The 19,707-nt window shown below is 38.5% G+C and overlaps 1 protein-coding gene across 2 annotated transcripts in view; it reads right to left on the minus strand.

Annotated features, from left to right (window-relative positions):
* LOC139981616 (mediator of RNA polymerase II transcription subunit 13-like) overlaps positions 1-19,707 on the minus strand; it is a 94,171-nt gene that overhangs the window by 24,119 nt on the left and 50,345 nt on the right. Inside the window, exons 8-18 of one of the 2 annotated variants that reach the window (XM_071994136.1) lie at positions 15,900-16,146; positions 15,140-15,286; positions 12,754-13,560; positions 11,362-11,518; positions 10,902-11,003; positions 10,191-10,296; positions 6,010-6,125; positions 4,449-4,557; positions 1,654-1,874; positions 686-826; positions 149-195 (exon numbers count right to left, since the gene is read on the minus strand). In XM_071994136.1, coding sequence (XP_071850237.1) covers positions 149-195; positions 686-826; positions 1,654-1,874; positions 4,449-4,557; positions 6,010-6,125; positions 10,191-10,296; positions 10,902-11,003; positions 11,362-11,518; positions 12,754-13,560; positions 15,140-15,286; positions 15,900-16,146 — 2,200 coding nt within the window. Of the gene's footprint in view, positions 1-148; positions 196-685; positions 827-1,653; positions 1,875-4,448; positions 4,558-6,009; positions 6,126-10,190; positions 10,297-10,901; positions 11,004-11,361; positions 11,519-12,753; positions 13,561-15,139; positions 15,290-15,899; positions 16,147-19,707 lie in introns of both variants that reach the window. The other variant, XM_071994135.1, reaches the window with a different exon arrangement.

Below are 19,707 nucleotides of genomic sequence, written 5' to 3' on the forward strand. Positions count from 1 at the left end.
ATATAACGATGGAAAAGATTAAGCAATTAAGCGACATCAAAACGGCTTTTAATTAACTCTTTATTTAAGTAGATTGCTATTGCATCTATCATCACTGCCAATTAAATCTTGGAAATGAAGCCAGAAGAACAGAGAGGTAAAAACTTACGATTCCTTTATTAATGGGATGAGCTCTGGCTTTGGTGATAACGGTAGCTGAGGAAGGGAAAGGACGAGTTAGTTGTAGTTGTGAGAAGTCAAATACGGTACAATCGATACAATGCTGCATTGTATCAGCTAGCATAATATGACGTGGATAATAAGGAGTGTTAGTTCAATGGTTAATGCCAGTGCCTTTCAATCATAAGCCAGTCCCCAGTTTGAGTCACTCCAAGATTAATGTATGACGTCCAATTACAGAGCTGTTGAAAATTGACAATTCATAGTCATGGACTTTAAATATGAATCTAAGAGACTCAATTCGGTCAGCTTGCGGCTTTGATAAGCCAATGAGGCTTCTTCGCGAGTTCCTGATCTAAAAGAGAGATCTAAAATACATACATACATAAAATACATACATATGCTTCAAATTCACCTGACTGTGTAGTAGACAAAACATATAAATAGATTTAAAAAACATTCTGATACAATACGAACCCTCCCCCCCCCCCCCTAAAAAAAAATGGAGTACTTGTGATAAGCTTACCTGCCATGAAGGTTTATAAATACAGTACTCTGGAACCTTCAGAGGGGGACATCTACTGCTGGGAAGAGATTTCAAGGGAGCATACATCGTAGCACCAACTATCTTCTCCACTGCAGGAACTTTATACACGTATGTCCAATCCTGCAAAGACGAAAGGGGAACAAACAAAAAAATGAAAAGATTAAGTATGAATGGAATTAACATAGTTGTTGCTTTACACTCCCTGGTATGATCTGGATTGCGAATAGCCTGTTAGGGTCATATGTAAACACTGGCTAATGAAGACAATTGTATTCTAGCAAAAAGAGGTTAGCGGTTATAGTACATAACATGGTGCTTCTACAACATCATCGTGAAACATACCCATCAAATCTGCACTTTGATTTAAAACAGAATGATCTAAGAAAAAAAATGAAGTAAAGGCTCGAAGATGACTCAGTTGGCAATATAACTGATCGTTTGCATAGTCAAGATTCAAAGTCTTGGGAAATTAGGAATTATCGGTAAATAGTACATAAAGGAGACACAAACCCAACTATCATTCTTAGATATGATGTAATAGAGGTAACTGTTATGAACAATTTCAACAATCAGATAAAGAGAAACCTTATCCCATTTGGGAGACATCTAAGTTTGAAATCAGCAAGCCACATCATTTTGCCTTATCTGTATCCATGAATTATTATCATCATTTTTTGGGGAATCAGGATAGGTATTGCCAATTTGCTGAATCTAGTTTTGCTGTATTTTGACTGTTGTGGTTGTTAACATGACCTTGTGTTGGCACTGGTTTCAGAGTCGACACTGTTAACATTCTACCGTGAAACTATAAAATGAGAATCGAACAGAAGGTCAAATGTTTCGGTTCCTAGTGGCTCATGTACATCTCAGACTTAAAACTCTTAAACTAGGATATCTTCCGACGGACAGAGCAACAAGTTTTTTTTTAGTTGTTTTTTTTTTCATACCAAAAGTGGTTCTGGCCTTGGACTACAGAGACTTTCTTCTATTTCAATTTCAAACTGCTCATTCATTGGACCACTGGTCATGTCCCTCGTCTGGTTACTGCCGTAACTGGTCAAATTACTGGACAGCTCTGGACATGGGTGGTTGACCGGAGAGAAGTGAGTCTGCTCTTCGGAGGGAGGTGTAGGGTACATTCTACCCAGATCTCCACCTGTAAGAGGACCTGAGTAAGATGATAAAGGAAAGGTGGTCTACAGCTCAACTCAGGAGAAAAAAAATTAGTGAACAATTAATACTCATTTGCAAACAAGCAAACAAACAAACAAACAAAATAAATAAATAAGTCAAGCAGCATGAGAGCTCAACTAGGGTTTAAGTCGTTCACAGATCACCTACGAGACCGATAAAATGTAAAAGATATCTTGCGTCACAAGAGGGGAAAAGTGTCACAGGGAACAGTAGGTGGTAGTACGATTTCTAAGCACATTTCACACAATCTTTACTACATTAGCTGGTTTGTGAGGACTGTGGAAAGTTCCTTAAATCTACTTTAAAATATACCACCAGCTGGTTTGTATCAGTATTGCTGTATGAGAATTTCTAACACTTATCTCAATTCCTACCTACAGTAGGCAAAGAAAGTCAGGATTGTTATATTTTGCAAGGAAAGGTTTGCAGGCCTAGACAATGTGTTTCTCGTTTGTTTGTTTGTTTTGTCTGAAAAGTGACACCATGTTTGTGGGACTAAAACATCTACTGTGAAGTCCATATAGGGAAACTACCAATTTGTTGTTTTGTTGTTTACTCTTTTCGTGGCCTGTGAAGTCATGTTATGCAAACAACCAGCTGAAATTGAAGAAGCCAACGTTGTGACACTCACAGATTTTACTTTCCGACAGATTCTCCACCACCTAGGGTTCATGCACCGTGAGATTAATGGAGTTAACTACGACGTCAGCTTCGCGTCCTGACTCTCTTACATATAATAAACTTTAAATCAGGCTAGGCTACGAACATCATCTGTGGGAGCTGTACACCCATAGTGTAGATACTTGCATATGAAAAATGACAGATTTCCTCAAGATTTTGCCACAGATGTTATGATTTATTATGTGACAATATGTTAGAGTGATTTAGTGCTCACATTTTCCTTTTCAGTGTTTTAGAAATCTTTTTGTAACACAGCACCTGAAGATGTACTTTTTATTGAGTACATGAAAAAGGTTGCTACATAGATCTGTTGTATTCCTGTAGCTTTTTCTCATCTTCTCACATAATTCAGACAATTACACTCTCTGTACACAGTTTCCTTTCAAGCACTGTGTTATGACAAGCAAAATGAGTCTTAACACAACAAGCTGCAATGATTAACCAATGTAGGAAAGATAGCATTCTAACAATTAAAACTTTACCTTCTCATCAAAAAAAAGGTTAAAAAACATCCAAAGACAGAAAGTAGAAACAAAACATCACAATTTCTCAGGTAGAGTGAAACTTGTTGAACTGAGCATAACAAGCTAAATTTTAATCATTATGCAAATGAGAGACAGATGTTGAACAAAAGCTTAGAAACTAAAAGTAGTAGAATCAATTGTGCTGATTCATTAAAATAAAAACAGAAATCCAGTTGGCTTTTTGATTCATTGCCATACAATGTGCTCAATTTCATAATGGCTATCTGACTGATGTAGAGCAAGTGGGGTATTTTTTTTTCCCCAGAATTAAGGGATAACCAGGAAAGATCAGAGATTTCCAGCTTTTACTTGTAGCTCTCTCTTGTGGGCATCAACCATTTCATTCACTGGTAAGAAAGGATTTTACAGTATAGAATTTTTCTTCCACAATGTTTCAACATCCAGAAAGGACAGTCTTCTTACATGAAATATAGACACATTGATGTGGCATCATTTGAGATAACCTGCTGACCCTCAGAGAGTGAAAACTGATAAGAGCGGTCTGCACACACCTTTAAAGCTAGACTACCAACTCTCTGAAGCAGATTTCATTTCCTCCCTGATTGTATGTTTGTTGAAGACCTATAGCACCCCTTCACAAAACTATACTGAATTTGACCAAACTATGTTCACCCTAAAGAAAATCATAGCATCAGAGAATTCACAGATTAATTTTAGGTTTAATTTTGGAGTTATCCTGCATAAAAGGTTTCAGACTTAGACCTGTTGACATTATGTGACCTTTGAACCTCTACGAATTTCAATAGGGTTCTTGCACTCACCAAGCTGGATGTATATACTATGTACGATGTTCAAGAAAGATGTACTCCTTGAGGTAACATAACTACAAGGTTTTCAGACTTTTGACTTAAATGATGTTCATCTCTTTCTTGCACTTCTCAATTGTCCTCTGATCTCTCAACCTCTTATGACCTTTGGTCGACACAATCACGGTACTCACCCCAAATATAAATGATTTGGATTCTTTCTTCGTTCTTTCTCTCTTTCTTTTTTCTTGTCTCTAAATATTTTATCTGTACCTATTATATATTAAGTCTTGCATTGTGTAACTCTTACCTCAGACATTGCAATTTGGGACTAAGTCAAGAATCTACTGACTTACCCAATTCCTTAGCCTTACCTGTTAACAAGTGCACTCAGACCAGTAAACTGTTCAGAAATTTCTCATAAATCTACATCCTGTGACAAGATTTTGCTGTTATTAAAGACGGTACCCAACGCTCTAAACCCTCCCGTCCAACCCTCCCGTCCAACCCTCGCCTTCCCCCTCCCTTCCCCCCTCCCCTCCCCCACCTTTCAGATTAGTGTAAAACAAGACTAACCTGACATGGAGCTACTACTTATTGAACTCCCAAATAACGTCCTCGTGGAAAGATTCTCCTCTGAGTTTGGACCGCAAGGGAAATCAGAAGAGACGTTCGTAAGAGGAACCTGTAAATCAAAAGAGAGTCAATTCCACGTTCAGTTACCATCACGAGATGGTCTTCAATATAGCAGAAATACCCACGTAACAATTTAACCCCATCATTACCTTTGACATATATATGGAAATATCCATATAATATTTTAAACCCCGTAATTCCCTTAGAAGCAGCTTGTTGAGTTGATATTTGCTTTAGCCTTCCATGCTAACATTGATACTGGATACTTTCCACACAATGTACTTGACGACGGGGCTTCACAATCATGACTTCAAAAATAAAACTTGACAGAGGGCGCTGTCAGGACCTATCAAGTCATGCGAAAACACCTGACAAGTTTCAATCTATGAGGCCAGATCATAACGGTACCGTGTGCTGATAGCTGGCAGTAACTACAATTTGATTTGTAATTATTTGTAGAATAAATCTTTCAATACTTATATTCGAAGTATAAATCTTTCGAAACTTATTTTCAAAGCTTCAAGTCCAACTGATTGTTTTCAAACACCTTTCGCTTGCGTTTTCTAAAGCTTTTTTTTTCCCATTTGGCCGACCCGCACAATTGTCACCTTGAACCAGTCAATTACGCAGAGTATCTGTCCATGTCCAAGTTAATCCGGCGTAATTGCATGTTTGTGAGCAAGTTCACGCGACGGTTGTGTAACTTTGATTCAGAGATCTGTGAATACTAGAGATCATGCCCACTACAACGTATATGATGACACCCCTCTGTAGAAATGCCGGAGAGACCCACCCCATTAGTCGTCGTACCAGGTAACCTCCACTTCATAGACTTAAGTGCAAGTCCAAAAGGTACTTCAACTTAACTGTCCATCATAAACAAAAATTTTAAACATTTTTTGTCATAATTATTTGATACAAAACTTCATCAAGCTAATGAATGGTATCGCTACGGAAATTTTAGCATAATCAAACTGAATCCAAAAACCCAACAAAATGAGTGCAACGATTCTAAAAGACATGATAACTTAAGCTTCTCTCTTTTTTCGTTAATTTCAAGTAAAAACATGACAATATGTACAGCAGGAATGATAACAATTAACAAAATCTCTGAAAAAATTTCAAGGAAAGCACAGACCTATGTGTGGATAAGTAAGGATATAAGTAAGATATACCATAAGTGAGACCTCCTAATATGTTAATGACTTCAAAAGTCCAACCCACCCATAGAAAGAAACTTTCAATTCTAACAACCTTACAGACGCTTCCACTCAAGAAAGCATAAATTTTAATGTTAAAATCTTGTTTCCTTGGCAAACTTTCTTGAGTTTTATAGTCCATTTGAAAATTCATTATTCCTGGTACTATTTTGGCTACAAGTTAAGTAACACACAATTGTAGGTTCTGTAACTTTTCTTGGACGAGTACGCTGCCACACAGTCGTGAGAAATTTCAAAACGACGTGAATTTGTTTATCGTAAAAGATATTTTGCAGGCTTACCCTATCGTCGTCTTCGTCAGAGGATTCAAAGAGGGACTCAAAATCATTGAGGGTGATCTGCAGGTCCTTCTCTGTGGTGAGACTGGATGACTCTGGGCGAGGCAAAAGAGGGACGCCTGAAACGAAAGCAACGATAATCCAGTCACTGACCGTCTCCAGACATGAACACATCAACATTCTTGCCATCTTCCACTTCTTCTTCTGATCAATACTGATCCTTGATGTTATTATCAAAATCACATTTAGCATTACCTAATTTGATACTGAGTTTAAATCATTGAAATTAAAATTTCCAGATCAAGACACAAGATCATATGCACTAAAGGAGTACACACCAGACTTGCAGTGTGAGTACAACGTCCCAGAGTAAGAGTACAAGTACAAAGCCCGAGTATGAGTACATGAAATTTGCCTTCTCAGAGTACCTGTACACGAAATTTACTTTCTCAGAGTACCAGTACACTAAATTTACTTTCTCAGAGTACCAGTACATGAAATCTGCTTTCTCAGAGTACCAGTACACAAAATTTACTTTCTCAGAGTACCAGTACACGAAATTTACTTTCTCAGAGTACCAGTAAATGAAATCTGCTTTCTCAGAGTACCAGTACATGAAATCTGCTTTCTCAGAGTACCAGTACACTAAATTTACTTTCTCAGAGTACCAGTACACGAAATTTACTTTCTCAGAGTACCAGTACATGAAATCTGCTTTCTCAGAGTACCAGTACACTAAATTTACTTTCTCAGAGTACCAGTACACGAAATTTACTTTCTCAGAGTACCAGTACATGAAATCTGCTTTCTCAGAGTTACAGTATATGAAATCTGCTTTCTCAGAGTACCAGTACACTAAATTTACTTTCTCAGAGTACCAGTACACAAAATTTACTTTCTCAGAGTACCAGTACATGAAATCTGCTTTCTCAGAGTACCAGTACACGAAATCTGTTTTCTCAGAGTACCAGTACACTAAATTTACTTTCTCAGAGTACCAGTACACTAAATTTACTTTCTCATAGTACCAGTACACAAAATTTACTTCCTCAGAGTACAAGTACACGAAATTTGCTTTCTCAGAGTACCAGTACATGAAATCTGCTTTCTCAGAGTACCAGTACACTAAATTTACTTTCTCAGAGTACCAGTACACGAAATTTACTTTCTCAGAGTACCAGTACATGAAATCTGCTTTCTCAGAGTACCAGTACACTAAATTTACTTTCTCAGAGTACCAGTACACGAAATTTACTTTCTCAGAGTACCAGTACATGAAATCTGCTTTCTCAGAGTTACAGTATATGAAATCTGCTTTCTCAGAGTACCAGTACACTAAATTTACTTTCTCAGAGTACCAGTACACAAAATTTACTTTCTCAGAGTACCAGTACATGAAATCTGCTTTCTCAGAGTACCAGTACACGAAATCTGTTTTCTCAGAGTACCAGTACACTAAATTTACTTTCTCAGAGTACCAGTACACTAAATTTACTTTCTCATAGTACCAGTACACAAAATTTACTTCCTCAGAGTACAAGTACACGAAATTTGCTTTCTCAGAGTACCAGTACATGAAATTTGCTTTCTCAGAGTACAGTACAAGTATACGAAATTTGCTTTCTCAGAGTACAAAAAATGTGCTTTCTCAGAGTACCAGTACATGAAATTTGCTTTCTCAGAGTACAGTACAAGTACACGAAATTTGCTTTCTCAGAGTTCGAGTACACAAAGTTTGCTTTCTCAGAGTACCAGTACGCGAAATAAAACCTCTATGATAATATCCACTGAGAAGATACAGATTGAACTGACGTGTAAGTAAACTTAATAGATAACAGCTGATTTGGTACAAGCTGTCAATTTTTTTCCATTTTTTTCCCTTCTTTTTATCAAATCTTTTCCCATTTTAAAATATTCTGATCTTTGCTAGTAAACCTAATTCTCTTATAGTCCCCATCGAACACCAATCTTCTATGCTACCAAATGCTCTTTAAGTTGTACCCAATACCTATTGAAGAGCATCTTGAGACTATAGGATTGGGTCGAGAGTATAATCGAAAAACGTGATTAGAACTGTTAAAGTATTGTTCGTATTTCGGTATAAATATTGATCATCTTCTTTTCAAATTTGTCATTATAACACACACACACAGAAATCACTCTCCAGGCTAGTAATAATAATAAGATCAGTGTAACTTTTTGGAGTTATACCCAACAAGAAAATGGAATAAACCAAAACATATGTGTAATTTGTAATCCAAAAGCCCTTGCGGGTTTCTCCCACATTTTCGGTCACTTAAGCGTCGTAAAAAGTAACTGCTGAATATTATGATTATTATATGTGAATGTGAAGAAATATACGGAGGCCATGTAAACTATGGCAAAGCATGAAAACAAATTCTGCAACTTTGGTCAAGAATAACACTAATCGAGAAAGCCTTGCCAAACACAAAAATGTTGATATATTTTGTCTAAAAATCCCCTGGATTAGTCAAATATCTATGCATCTGTATTGAAGCCCACATAGAACTCCACATTTGCTAGGTCTAATAGAGAGTCGTGCCAGCACATTTATAAATATTATATGTCTGGCCAGCGCATTTACGAACAGACTTCATACGTGTAAAATTTAATGATCTCTCTCGCGACACCAACATCTGCCGCATCATAGAGTGATTCAAAAACAATGCAAGATAAAAACAGAATAAAATAGAAGAGAAAAGGTACGACTATCCAGCAAGAAGCTATTATCCGTCTAACGTTAACGGACGGACCAACGTCTGATTGCAGTGTGGATTACGTCTCGGTTACCGATTTCGAGAGCTAAGGGGATTCTCGGGTTCCATTAAGACTTCAACCTACAGCGATAAGAGCGGTCTAAGTGGAGATGTAACCAGTTTGAATTTCAAACAACAATTCTAAACTGAGGTGAAAGCATATCGCAAGCACAAAGACCTCCCTAATGGAATAGAACTGACGAGAGCGTGTAGTACGGAGGACATGAGTGACAATCTACCTACAGCATCTAGTGTTTCATCGGATAGAATCATCAAATTTTGCAGCCAGTAGTACAGGCTCTCACCCACTGCTAAGTGGTTGCCCATGGCATGGCTTCTTATGAGAACAATACCGCTCCATCCACAGGTCTTTTTTTATAAAGATAACAACTTGATAAGTCAAATGACTGTAAAGCAGTTGAGTTTATCAAAGGACTAAAAGAAAATGCCTCGCCAAGGCCTACCATCCAAACATTTATGTAACTGAACGAAAGACCAAGCATCTGCTCTTTTTAATTCTTACTGAATTAATAATATCCAAACTAAAAACAAGGTTCTTAACGGCCAATCGTATCAAGCAAACTCCCTACAATCCCCCCCCCCCTTCCCTTCCCTTCTCGTATGGTGTAAAAGAAGCAGGGGACAATTCTGTCATCTTTAAAAAGTCTTCATGTACTCATATGGGGTTACCTAAATGATTCCTTCCAACCCCCCTCTCCCCCCAGGCTTCACTACCCTGTACTTTAACAAAATAACTCTTATTTACTCCTTGAAGTAAACACTTTGTTGGGGCTTTTTATTTCTTTTACAATGACAGAAGATGGGTACAACTTCCTCACAATTATGACATTTCCATGTCAGGTCACCTTGATAGCAAAACCTTGCAGTGCTGGTTGTCAATTTCAAACAAGTTAACAGTAACTTTATGAAGCTTTCTGAATCCATTTTGATAATATATTTCAATATTGTCTATCCCATAACAATCCCATAATCCCATAACAGTGTAGGCCACTAGCATGACCAGTCATCTTATATTTCCCAACAGTCTCAAATATTTCAAAACATTTTAAAGTTTTCAATATTTGGAATTTATGATACTTCCAACATGTAGAAAAGATTTTAAACTTTGAAATATTTCAAAAAAATAAGTACAAGTTAACAATACTTAAAAAAACTTGCTTTGAAAAGGAACATTTACTGCGATGCAAAGTCCAGGAATGAAAAACTCAGGACAGAATCAAAATCTTTAACTACTCATTAACTCTCAATTGTTAAAAACATTCTCTAATGTCAACACCACAGTGCCTTTAAATGCAATCTTGTTAAAGTCAGTAGGTTTGGAAATATTGCTGACCAAAGTCAAAACTCTTCTTTACACATAACCAAGTGACTTTGTGTGCAACTCACCGAAATCGCCCATTTTAAACGGCTCATTTGGGTAGGAAACATTCATGGGCGTCATGGCCTCTTGTCTGGCCTTTTCCCCTTCAGCTTTCCTCTGAGCTTCTTCCTCCTGGAAGGGAGAATATGAAGAAAGGTAAATGATATTAAATCCACACTGTAATCAACTAATCTCAACAAAATGACAAGTATAACAAATGCACGTATAGGAATGTAATAATAGGACGAGACTGTCAGTTACGAAACAGATTTATCTCAAGTTGCTAAAAAAGATTTACTAGCAGTTAAAATGATCATGGTTGTCAAAACGTCTCAATTTTTTATATATCCGAGCATATTGATTCATTGGTTGTACCTTGCCAACTGGACTTATCTATAGTAATCAAAAACTCACTCACTGGAGGTAACAGTAACTGGAAACTCACAAAACAAATGCAGACCTTGCAGATTGGATTTATCAATAGTAATCACAAACTCACTACTGGAGTTAACAGTAACTGCAAACTCACTAAACTAAATGTAAACCTTGCCCACTGGACTTTTTGATAGTAACAGCAGACTCGCTGACTACTCGCTGACTACTCAAGAGCTACTGCAAAACGCACTACCAGTATCTAGCATCGGGTTATCAGAACCTTAATAATTATCAAACATGTTTGAAGTCATCTTATTTGTGGAGGGGAGGGGAGTAGGGGAGCAGGGTAGGTGTTATCTTACCTGTTTCTTTCCTTTTTTAATACTGTTTCTTCTTTGTTGCAGACCTCTCTGCTTCCCCTTGCCATCTTTGCCCTTGCTCCTGGTGGAACTAGATCCACCCTCCTGCATAAGGAAAGAACCAAAGAGAAACAACAGTTAGCAGAGTCAGAAATACCATTGAAAACCCCACCCCCCCCCATCCCAATCCCCTTTTTCTAGGATGTTTTTACAGAGGCACCCTTCAGGATTAATCAAATTCAACACTTACTTTCAAGGGACTGGAAACCTGCCATTGTACATTGTGAGGTATTCGTCACACATTTCAAGGAGCGGTGGTGGGGGAGGAGAGGTTTAAACAGCAGTATGATCAGTCTTAAACACACTTATTATGTCACTTCATTACCACCATATCATCTCAACAGACAAACAGCTCTCTACTAAACCAAAGAGAGATCAGACGGCCCCAATTTCAGATACTTACAGTAGGCGACGTGTCCATAAACTCGTAAGGGTCAAAATCTGGTGTTTTGACCCTCTGGAGGGTATCCACATCATTTTGAAGGCTGAACACGTTACTGTCCAAGCAACTCCTGGTCCGCCTCTCTTGACGGAGTCTCTTATGAGGCTGGGAGAACCTCCTGAAAGAAACAGGACGCGAGAGGGATCAATTACCGACGCAGAAGTTAAGAAAGCAAAGATTTAAAATACAGAAAGTTCCAGAGTAATGCAAAATATGAAAACTTGGTAACCACATGCAAGGATGAATCCTGCTAGAGGTTAGCCCGGTTGTCTTTATGTATTGTTGAAGACATATTGTAATTGAGCCCCTTCACAATACCTTTAAGTTGACCCCTTTCAATTTCAATATGGTTCTTGTACTCCAGCAAGCAGGATCTACATGCCAAGTATGAAGTTCAACAAACGTGTACTTTTTGACTTAATCCTGTGTTTACAGACAGGTTTTTCAGACATTGACCTATGTTGACCTCAAATGACCTTTGAACTTAACAGAAAAGAATAGGCTTCTTATCCTCAATAGGAAGGATCCACATACCAAGTTACTGTGTTTCCCGGCAGGTGTCACATACATACACACACACACACCGTTACCATCGCATAGATTCCTATTGCCTCCAGCAAGGAATTTGATAAAAATTGGAGCCATGTGCGTGGTTGCTAGGTGATGAAATATTTAGAGCTTATCAAGTCATCAGTCTTGTCTGGTTTGAAGAAACATTAAATCTATGAAGTGAGATGTTTCTTAGCTGTTTGGGAACATCTTTCCTGATAGTTATCTCTATCACACAGACTACTAATAACGATGGCTGGGTCTGTGTCTCCTTCGAAGCAGTATTCCAAAGAGACTTGGCATATTTTAAAGGTGAGTATCTTAAACATTGGAATAGCAATAGAAACATTCATTCCTTACATAGCATTCACTTTTTCTTTGTTGTATCAGGACTAAAATGTTGCCTCTTTACACATACCCTCCACAGTCAATGACACAATGATCCTAGTTTGTTTTACCTTTGACATCGTCAACAAACAAAACTATCATCCCATTTTAATGAACCATCCAAACGGTATAACTATGTGCTCATCTTTCACAAACCCTGGTCATTACAAGGTATATATATATACAACTAATAGTTATAATTGAGATTTTCATATCCTTCAAATACTTCAAAAAGGGTTATGGTGGGATCAAGGTATATCATCCTGCATTCGGACACAAGACTATCATGTGTTACCGAGGAAAAGGCTTTCCATGCAGCCAACTTTATAAATATTGAGATTAACTTTATCAAACTATATCACATATCAATATGTCACCAAGTCTAAATTTGAGCCTCTACAGGGCTCTTCTACTTACTCCCCACTGTTGTCGTGCTCGTACAGATTCTCCAGGTTGCCATCCTGGAGGTCCTCCTGGCTGTGGGGCATGGACGGTAGCCTTGGTCGTTTGCTATTTCCATCCCCTTCGACTGAAGGAAGCTCAAAGCAGCTCCAAACATCCTCCTCCTCCTCCTCCTTAGGCACACTCAGTTCGCCTACCAAAGGCTGTTTAGGGCTAGGATCTGACTTGGCAAGGTCTATTATCCCGTTCAGTTCAGCTCTGAAGGAAGCTATGCTCCCGATACCCCCCAACGAGTCCGAGGAACTCCTAGGGGGAGGGTTGGGACTGAGGGTTGGCATTGGTTGGTCCATTGGATTTCCCAATATTCCATTTGGAGGTGGATTTAACGGTGACGGTGCATTAGACGGCGGCGATTCGTTCGCCTGAGGCGGCTCCGCGGAGCCTGGAGTTCTCTGCATGGGGCTTGGCTGGGGGAACCTCGTCAGGGTCCCGCTGCCCCCTTTCATGTCCTGTAGGACACCGTTCATACTTGTGCTCACCCCTGGGGTACCAGGGGTGGCCACGGACGCAGACACTGGAATCCTCTCGTTAGAAATATCTGCATTATCGTACATACAGTAGTCTTCCATCATTGAAGTTCTTATGTGAAAAGGAATTGTAGATTTGGAGTTCTTGACAGTTTTCTCCGTCCGGTTATCGGCTTTGTGTTTGCTGCTTGGACCGAGTGAGTTTGAGCCAAGACCCGAGCTCATATGACTGTTGCCAGGTCCTGGTGGTGTTTTTCCAAATGGAACCGATTGCTTAGATTTCAGAAACTTTTGCCTGTGAAAGGAACCGTAAAATCATTCTAAATAACTACAATTAACATGAGGAGAACCCCCCCCCCCCTCCCCATTGGAATGGAAAGACCAACTGATTGCAATTACACTGGAGGATGTGAAAACATTACATTGAGAGATAAAGAGAGCTAACACAGTGACTCCCCCCCCCCCCAAGACCCCTCTATAACAAAGAAGGAAAGCAACAACATCTAAGTTTGTTTGTTACCAATTAAGTCTTTCATATTACCCTCTTTTGTTTTTGTACAAATATAGTACAGGTTCATATACATGATCTCAATTTCAAATTGTAGGAACAAAGCACACATGACATCATCCTCTGTCTTTGTATGTTTTTCTTTTCTTACCTTGAAGCATGTGTAAGCTAGCTACTCATCTGTCTAGAACTAACATACATGTTTAATATTCAGAGCCAGACCAGACATGAAGGTTAAATGACTTATCTAAATCAATGGGAAGTCATCCATTGATGATGGCATTTCTACTGCACTGGAATATCCTCTTGAATTATATTGGAGTGGAAACGTTGAGGGGGGAACATGAGAGGGTAATCAGTATCCATTAAGGTATCAATTATATATAACTACATATCCGGAAGCTAACCACAAAATACCAACTTACACTTGATGCAGAATTTCTATGGCAGGTCAGGAAACGGTTTGCCAAAATAATCCTATCACATGAGCTCCCAGCCCCCCCCCCCAGAACCCCTGGCCCCACTTCCAACACTATTAAAAAAGGTATTCTGAAGAAATTCATCACAAAGTTTGCACCTCTTTTGATGGGTATTATCTGACAAGAACTGTCCACCTGACAGGCATTACTAAATCCCCTTTATGATACATAGGGATCATTTAAATTGGCAGTTCACAAATTTCACAACTGAGTTTACTATAACATTAACTATGTCAAAAAAATCATAAATAAATAAATAAAAGCTTATTTTCAAATTCGATGTGACTTATGACTAAACAATGGTTTCCTGATGTACCACCTACAGAGTGCCTCTCAATCAAAATGGAATTTGCAGTAAAATCTACATTGAACATAACATGAAGCTTCTGGGGGGGGGGGGGTCTCTACCAATTTACAGATCTGACATGCTTCACTTCCAAGGTCACCGCACTTACTGGATACAACCGTTATCCTACTGGTTCAGTTTGAAAATATGAATTTTAGAAACAGAAGGGGGGGGGCTATAAAGAAACTTCTCATTTAATATCATTTTTCTTTTTAGATAAAGCCACCCAAGGCCATACATATGTGTGTGTGGGAATATGGGAGAGAATACACGATGATAAAGATTTCCATTCTATCCACATAACATATTTCAACAAATGAGACAACAGCCCATGTCCCTAGCCCAGATACTAGTTCTTTCTCACACTAATGTATTATTTTATAATACTTTTTATCCTACTGTTATTTCCACCACACACTACCTGTGAAAATAGCTACATCTCATTTCAAAGACATACCAAAACAATGGTATGACTAGATACACATAAAGCATTCATGACAAAGACAGTCGAACAGTCCTCTGGCCATGAACATTAACCTACCTATGGCATTTACAATCAGCTTTCACTGTTGGATCACTGAAACTCCACATAGGGGGAGCTTGGTTCGATTCTTTCGCCTCTGATGATCCTGCAGATGGCCCTGCGCCTTCCTCGTGGTTGACCGGCTTGTGAATATCCGTTGTCTCACTGCTGAATTGGAAGCAGACAATGAAGGTAAATCAAACTGGGTTCAAAAAGGAAATTAAATCACGATGACCCCTGGACCGATTCAATCGAAAGAATGCACAGGCTACAAACAATAAATAAGACGGGAATGTTACCCCCCCCCCCACAATCGGGATGAAACGACGACCATTTTCAAACGTGAACTTATGCAATCATTAATACATATGTTGAGGAGTATGCTTGATACATTTGTAAGGCAACTATTCAACATGACTCAAGGGCCGCAACTGAAAAAACTTGGTCTGTAAAAGTCACTCTTAAGATTGCACGATAAACGGCTCATTTTAAAGACGACTGTCAATTAAATGTTTGACACATTTGAGAAGGGCATGCTTAAATTAGAGGTAACCACTTGCAGCTTCGACTGCAACTTCCTTTAGGTTTAGGCTAACCTTGGCCCACAAGACGACAAACAAACGGTTTAATTCCACCAAAAACTAATGAGACGAGGGTAACTTAATGTTATGTTAAAATATCTGTAAAAAAGGCAAAAGGATATTGCATTTTAAAAATTTGTATAAATCAATATCAAAATTAGTGCAAGAGAAATCATTTTTTTTTTCTTTTTTTTTACCCAGGAGTGTCAGGTGCTGTCGACTTTGAAGCATTCGTCCTGAAGATGGGAGATTTATCTGTTTCTGCTAGCCACTCCTTCCAAACTTTTTGGGTAAGTTGATGGGTAAAACTCCCACCATCCATATCACCAGCAGTCCCAACACATGCATCCACCATCGTTCGCTGGGGATAATGAGTTGACGACTCCCCGATGGGGTAGACAGCGTCTTGTGGTGAGCTGGGTGCTGAACATACTGAGGTATTGCCTGATGGAAGGAGCACAGAAGAACAAAAATAAAAACTTGATAAAATCAATAATATGATTTAAGCATGTTAGTAAGTATAACCCTTCTTTTGAACCATTACAATGACATTCTGCTACTACTATGGCAGAAATAGAATGTCTAGTATTCACACTTGCTAATGTACATAACTTCTCGTTTAACTTCTAACAGTTAACATTCCATCTGATGCTGTCCATGCCCTTGCGATTGCCATATTAGGTTGCTCTTCTATAGTAGTCTTCACTAATGTTATCAAATCTTCTCAAGTCAGGGAACATCCCTCTAATCATCAGAAAGTTAATCCCCAAATTGCAGCCAGAGTTAACAAGGGTCATCAATCGCAGATGTTGGGCCTCCTCAATAAATCAGTCTCATTTTACATTCAAGTCATTGTCCCTTTGGTAGGCAGCAAAATGAATTTTGTAAGGTTTTCCAAACTAAAAATTACGGTGATTTCTAGTTCATAAGAGGTGTTTTCTGTAAGTTTTATGGATCAATATATATATACAGTATATCTGATGGGGGAAATCGGAATAATTCATAACAGTTGAGAATCATGGCAAATATTGATATGTACAGATAGCATATGCAGAAGGAAAACAAAATCTTCCATGAGCTACTGTGATACAGTTAGCATAAAGGACTATTATGATCTCTTCATCCCTGTAAAAAGCACAACAAATGACTTGTGCCTTTTCTTATATTGATAAACAATTCTCTATCAAGCAATGTTACAAAACCAAGAAAACCCTGGAATATTCTATAAAATTCAAGAGGATAGCTGAGACAGTCAAAATTAGTGTTATGTCGTCGTCATTGCTATAACTTCATGCTGAATTCCACATACGGTGTGTAACCTGTCAAGTACAACCAGAGGAAGAGTCAACTGAAATACTCATGGGTGCATTCAACTACTTTGATCCCCTCTCAAACAGTTTTGCCCTTTAATTGCTTTAACAAGATCCAACAGTAACCCTACACATCCTCAACTATGGCTGTATTCCTCTCGATGTATTGATAACTTCCTACCCCTACATATATACATCTTAGTGTAGATCAATTTGCTAATTGTTTTTCCAATCACCTGCCAGCAGTGACGATATGAGAGCGGGGATTTAAAATCAACATTTCCATCATTTCATCGCAGGATTATGGCATATTGGTTAGGTAGTTTGGTTTTTGCCTTCAAACTCCCTTAAACTCCATTGATATCTCCCACCACTAATTGTATTAATCCATACATACACACACACACACAAAACACACTCACTTTGCAATCTTCTTATACCCAAGATAGCGTTTACTGTGCAGTCGATATTGTCACAACCTGTGTTAGCTCACAATGCTGCATCCTGTGTGTTTTGACTAGTACAGGCTACTCTCTCTCTCTCTACCCCCATACAAGTCCATCAAATAGGTGAGCTCACATTTCCTATCACCACCTTTTACCCAGAGCAACCGCAGTTCAAGCCCTGCATACTGTAGCTGCTGCACAGACGAGTACTGCTCGAGAGCCGTATATATATATCACAAAGCAGTATCCACTTAAAATCAGGAAGTCATCAAACCATGCCTCCAATTACACTATCAATATATGAAAACACACAACGACAGTTCCAGCTGAAGGGAAATCGTGTCGTTATGAGACATGGCTGTTCCCTTTTGTTTCTGCATTATCCCAGCTAGATCGTTGCGCTTCCTATTGCCAATCAACCGAGGAGTGACACATTTTCTCCGGGTGTTTAAACATGTAGTTACGAGGTTGTGGCAGTTCAGGAGAAACTGTGTAAGGGTCGTCGTCATCGTTCTGCACACACACGCACGCACACATTTTGCAGCCAAAAAGACGTATCGAAGGAAATCTTTCTCTATCAATTGTTGACATGAAAACAGAGAGCTTTTCATATGAAAGTTCTAGAGCATATATATATATCCATTTTCACCGATGGCACATTTCAATTGGAATCGACGAGCGAAATTGGAAAGACACAGCCTCGATCATTGTCCGTTACACCTTTCCAACAGAGTGAAAAAAGTTACCAGATAATTTGATTTTGGGAAACCTTTCGAGAATACTGACAGGTTTCTGATAAACATCCATTTAGATTCACTAGTGAAAAAGTAATTAACTCAAAGTACTATTTCCTCTGAGAGGCTAGTCGGTCCATCTGCGAGAGTCGTTAGTGACACAGCCGCTTGTAATCTTGTCACAAGGCAGGCAGATATGTGACCTTGTTCTTTCATGTATATTTTTAATTTACAGTACAATAGATCAGTATTTAACCATAATGACACATTCCACTTTTTTATCTTTCACAGTCATACTGATAACCCACTGTGTATAGAATCCATAAACGTGGGATGTTCACTGGTAGAAACACAGGTTTAGTTTCTTAGTTAGCATTCTAGAAGAGGGCATCCCTGAATTAAATACTTTGACATGTAGATCACACATTACAGGATTCTTGGTCGTCGAGCAGATGCAAACTCTATAGTATGCTATTGTTTGGCAATACCAAGTGTATACATGTATGTCTTGAGGTTAACTCTGCTCTCGACATGAAAAGGACTATCAGTTTGTTGTGGATGATAATAATCATGGTATACAACACTAAGACTCCAATTGTAACTTCCATATCACATCTGACTGAGACACAGAAACAGTTACTATGTGATCACATTGGGTCTGCCAAGTACCTTTACTCTTTCATTGATTACTATGCTCATTTTTTTTTTTATAGACTCAAACCCCAGTTTCCATTCTTCAGATTGACCTCTAATGACCTTTGACCATCACAAAAAAAAACAATATGTTTCATCTGCTCATTGGGGGGATGCATATCCTATTAAAATACAACAAAATCCATCCATACTGCCCATTCAAAGATATCCTGTTTAAAAGGTTTTTTAACATTTTTGGCCTCCGATGACCTCAAAAGACCTTGGACCTACACCAAAAATTGATGATAGCTATACTGAACACAATTTTGAAAACCCATATCACACCGGATCTACACCATGATCAACATTTCACCGGTTCCACAAACCAATCCACATACCAGTTACGGTACCTCTGGAAATAAATTTTGAATGTACAATGTGAAGCTTGTGAGCACTTCGTTAAGATATTATCTGAAGTGGATACCATTGGTTTCCCAGGTACAGAAAGAGTGTTGCCGAGGATTTATTCAAATAGACTAATTCGTAGCACTGACCAACCTTGACGGTTGCTGGACTGATGCCGTGGTAACTCATTAGAGGATAACTCATCCGGTACAATAAGGCAAAATGATACATGCCAAAACGGCCAAAGTGCAAGACGAATACATGTCGAAAATCGCATACGCACTTGTTATGTTAGTACTAAATCAGATAAACAAAGTACATGGTTTTTGAGAGTACAACAACTGCTCTTACGTCATTGCCTAATTACAGCATTTTGCAACAAATTGGAACATATCGTTCCCTGCAAAATGAAACCAAGCAATGATTCATTAATCACCGACATCTGTTTTGACAACTTAAGTTATATCAACATTTCAA

Source organism: Apostichopus japonicus, chromosome 15 (assembly GCF_037975245.1).
Source record: "Apostichopus japonicus isolate 1M-3 chromosome 15, ASM3797524v1, whole genome shotgun sequence".
Classification (NCBI taxonomy): Eukaryota; Metazoa; Echinodermata; class Holothuroidea; order Aspidochirotida; family Stichopodidae; genus Apostichopus; species Apostichopus japonicus.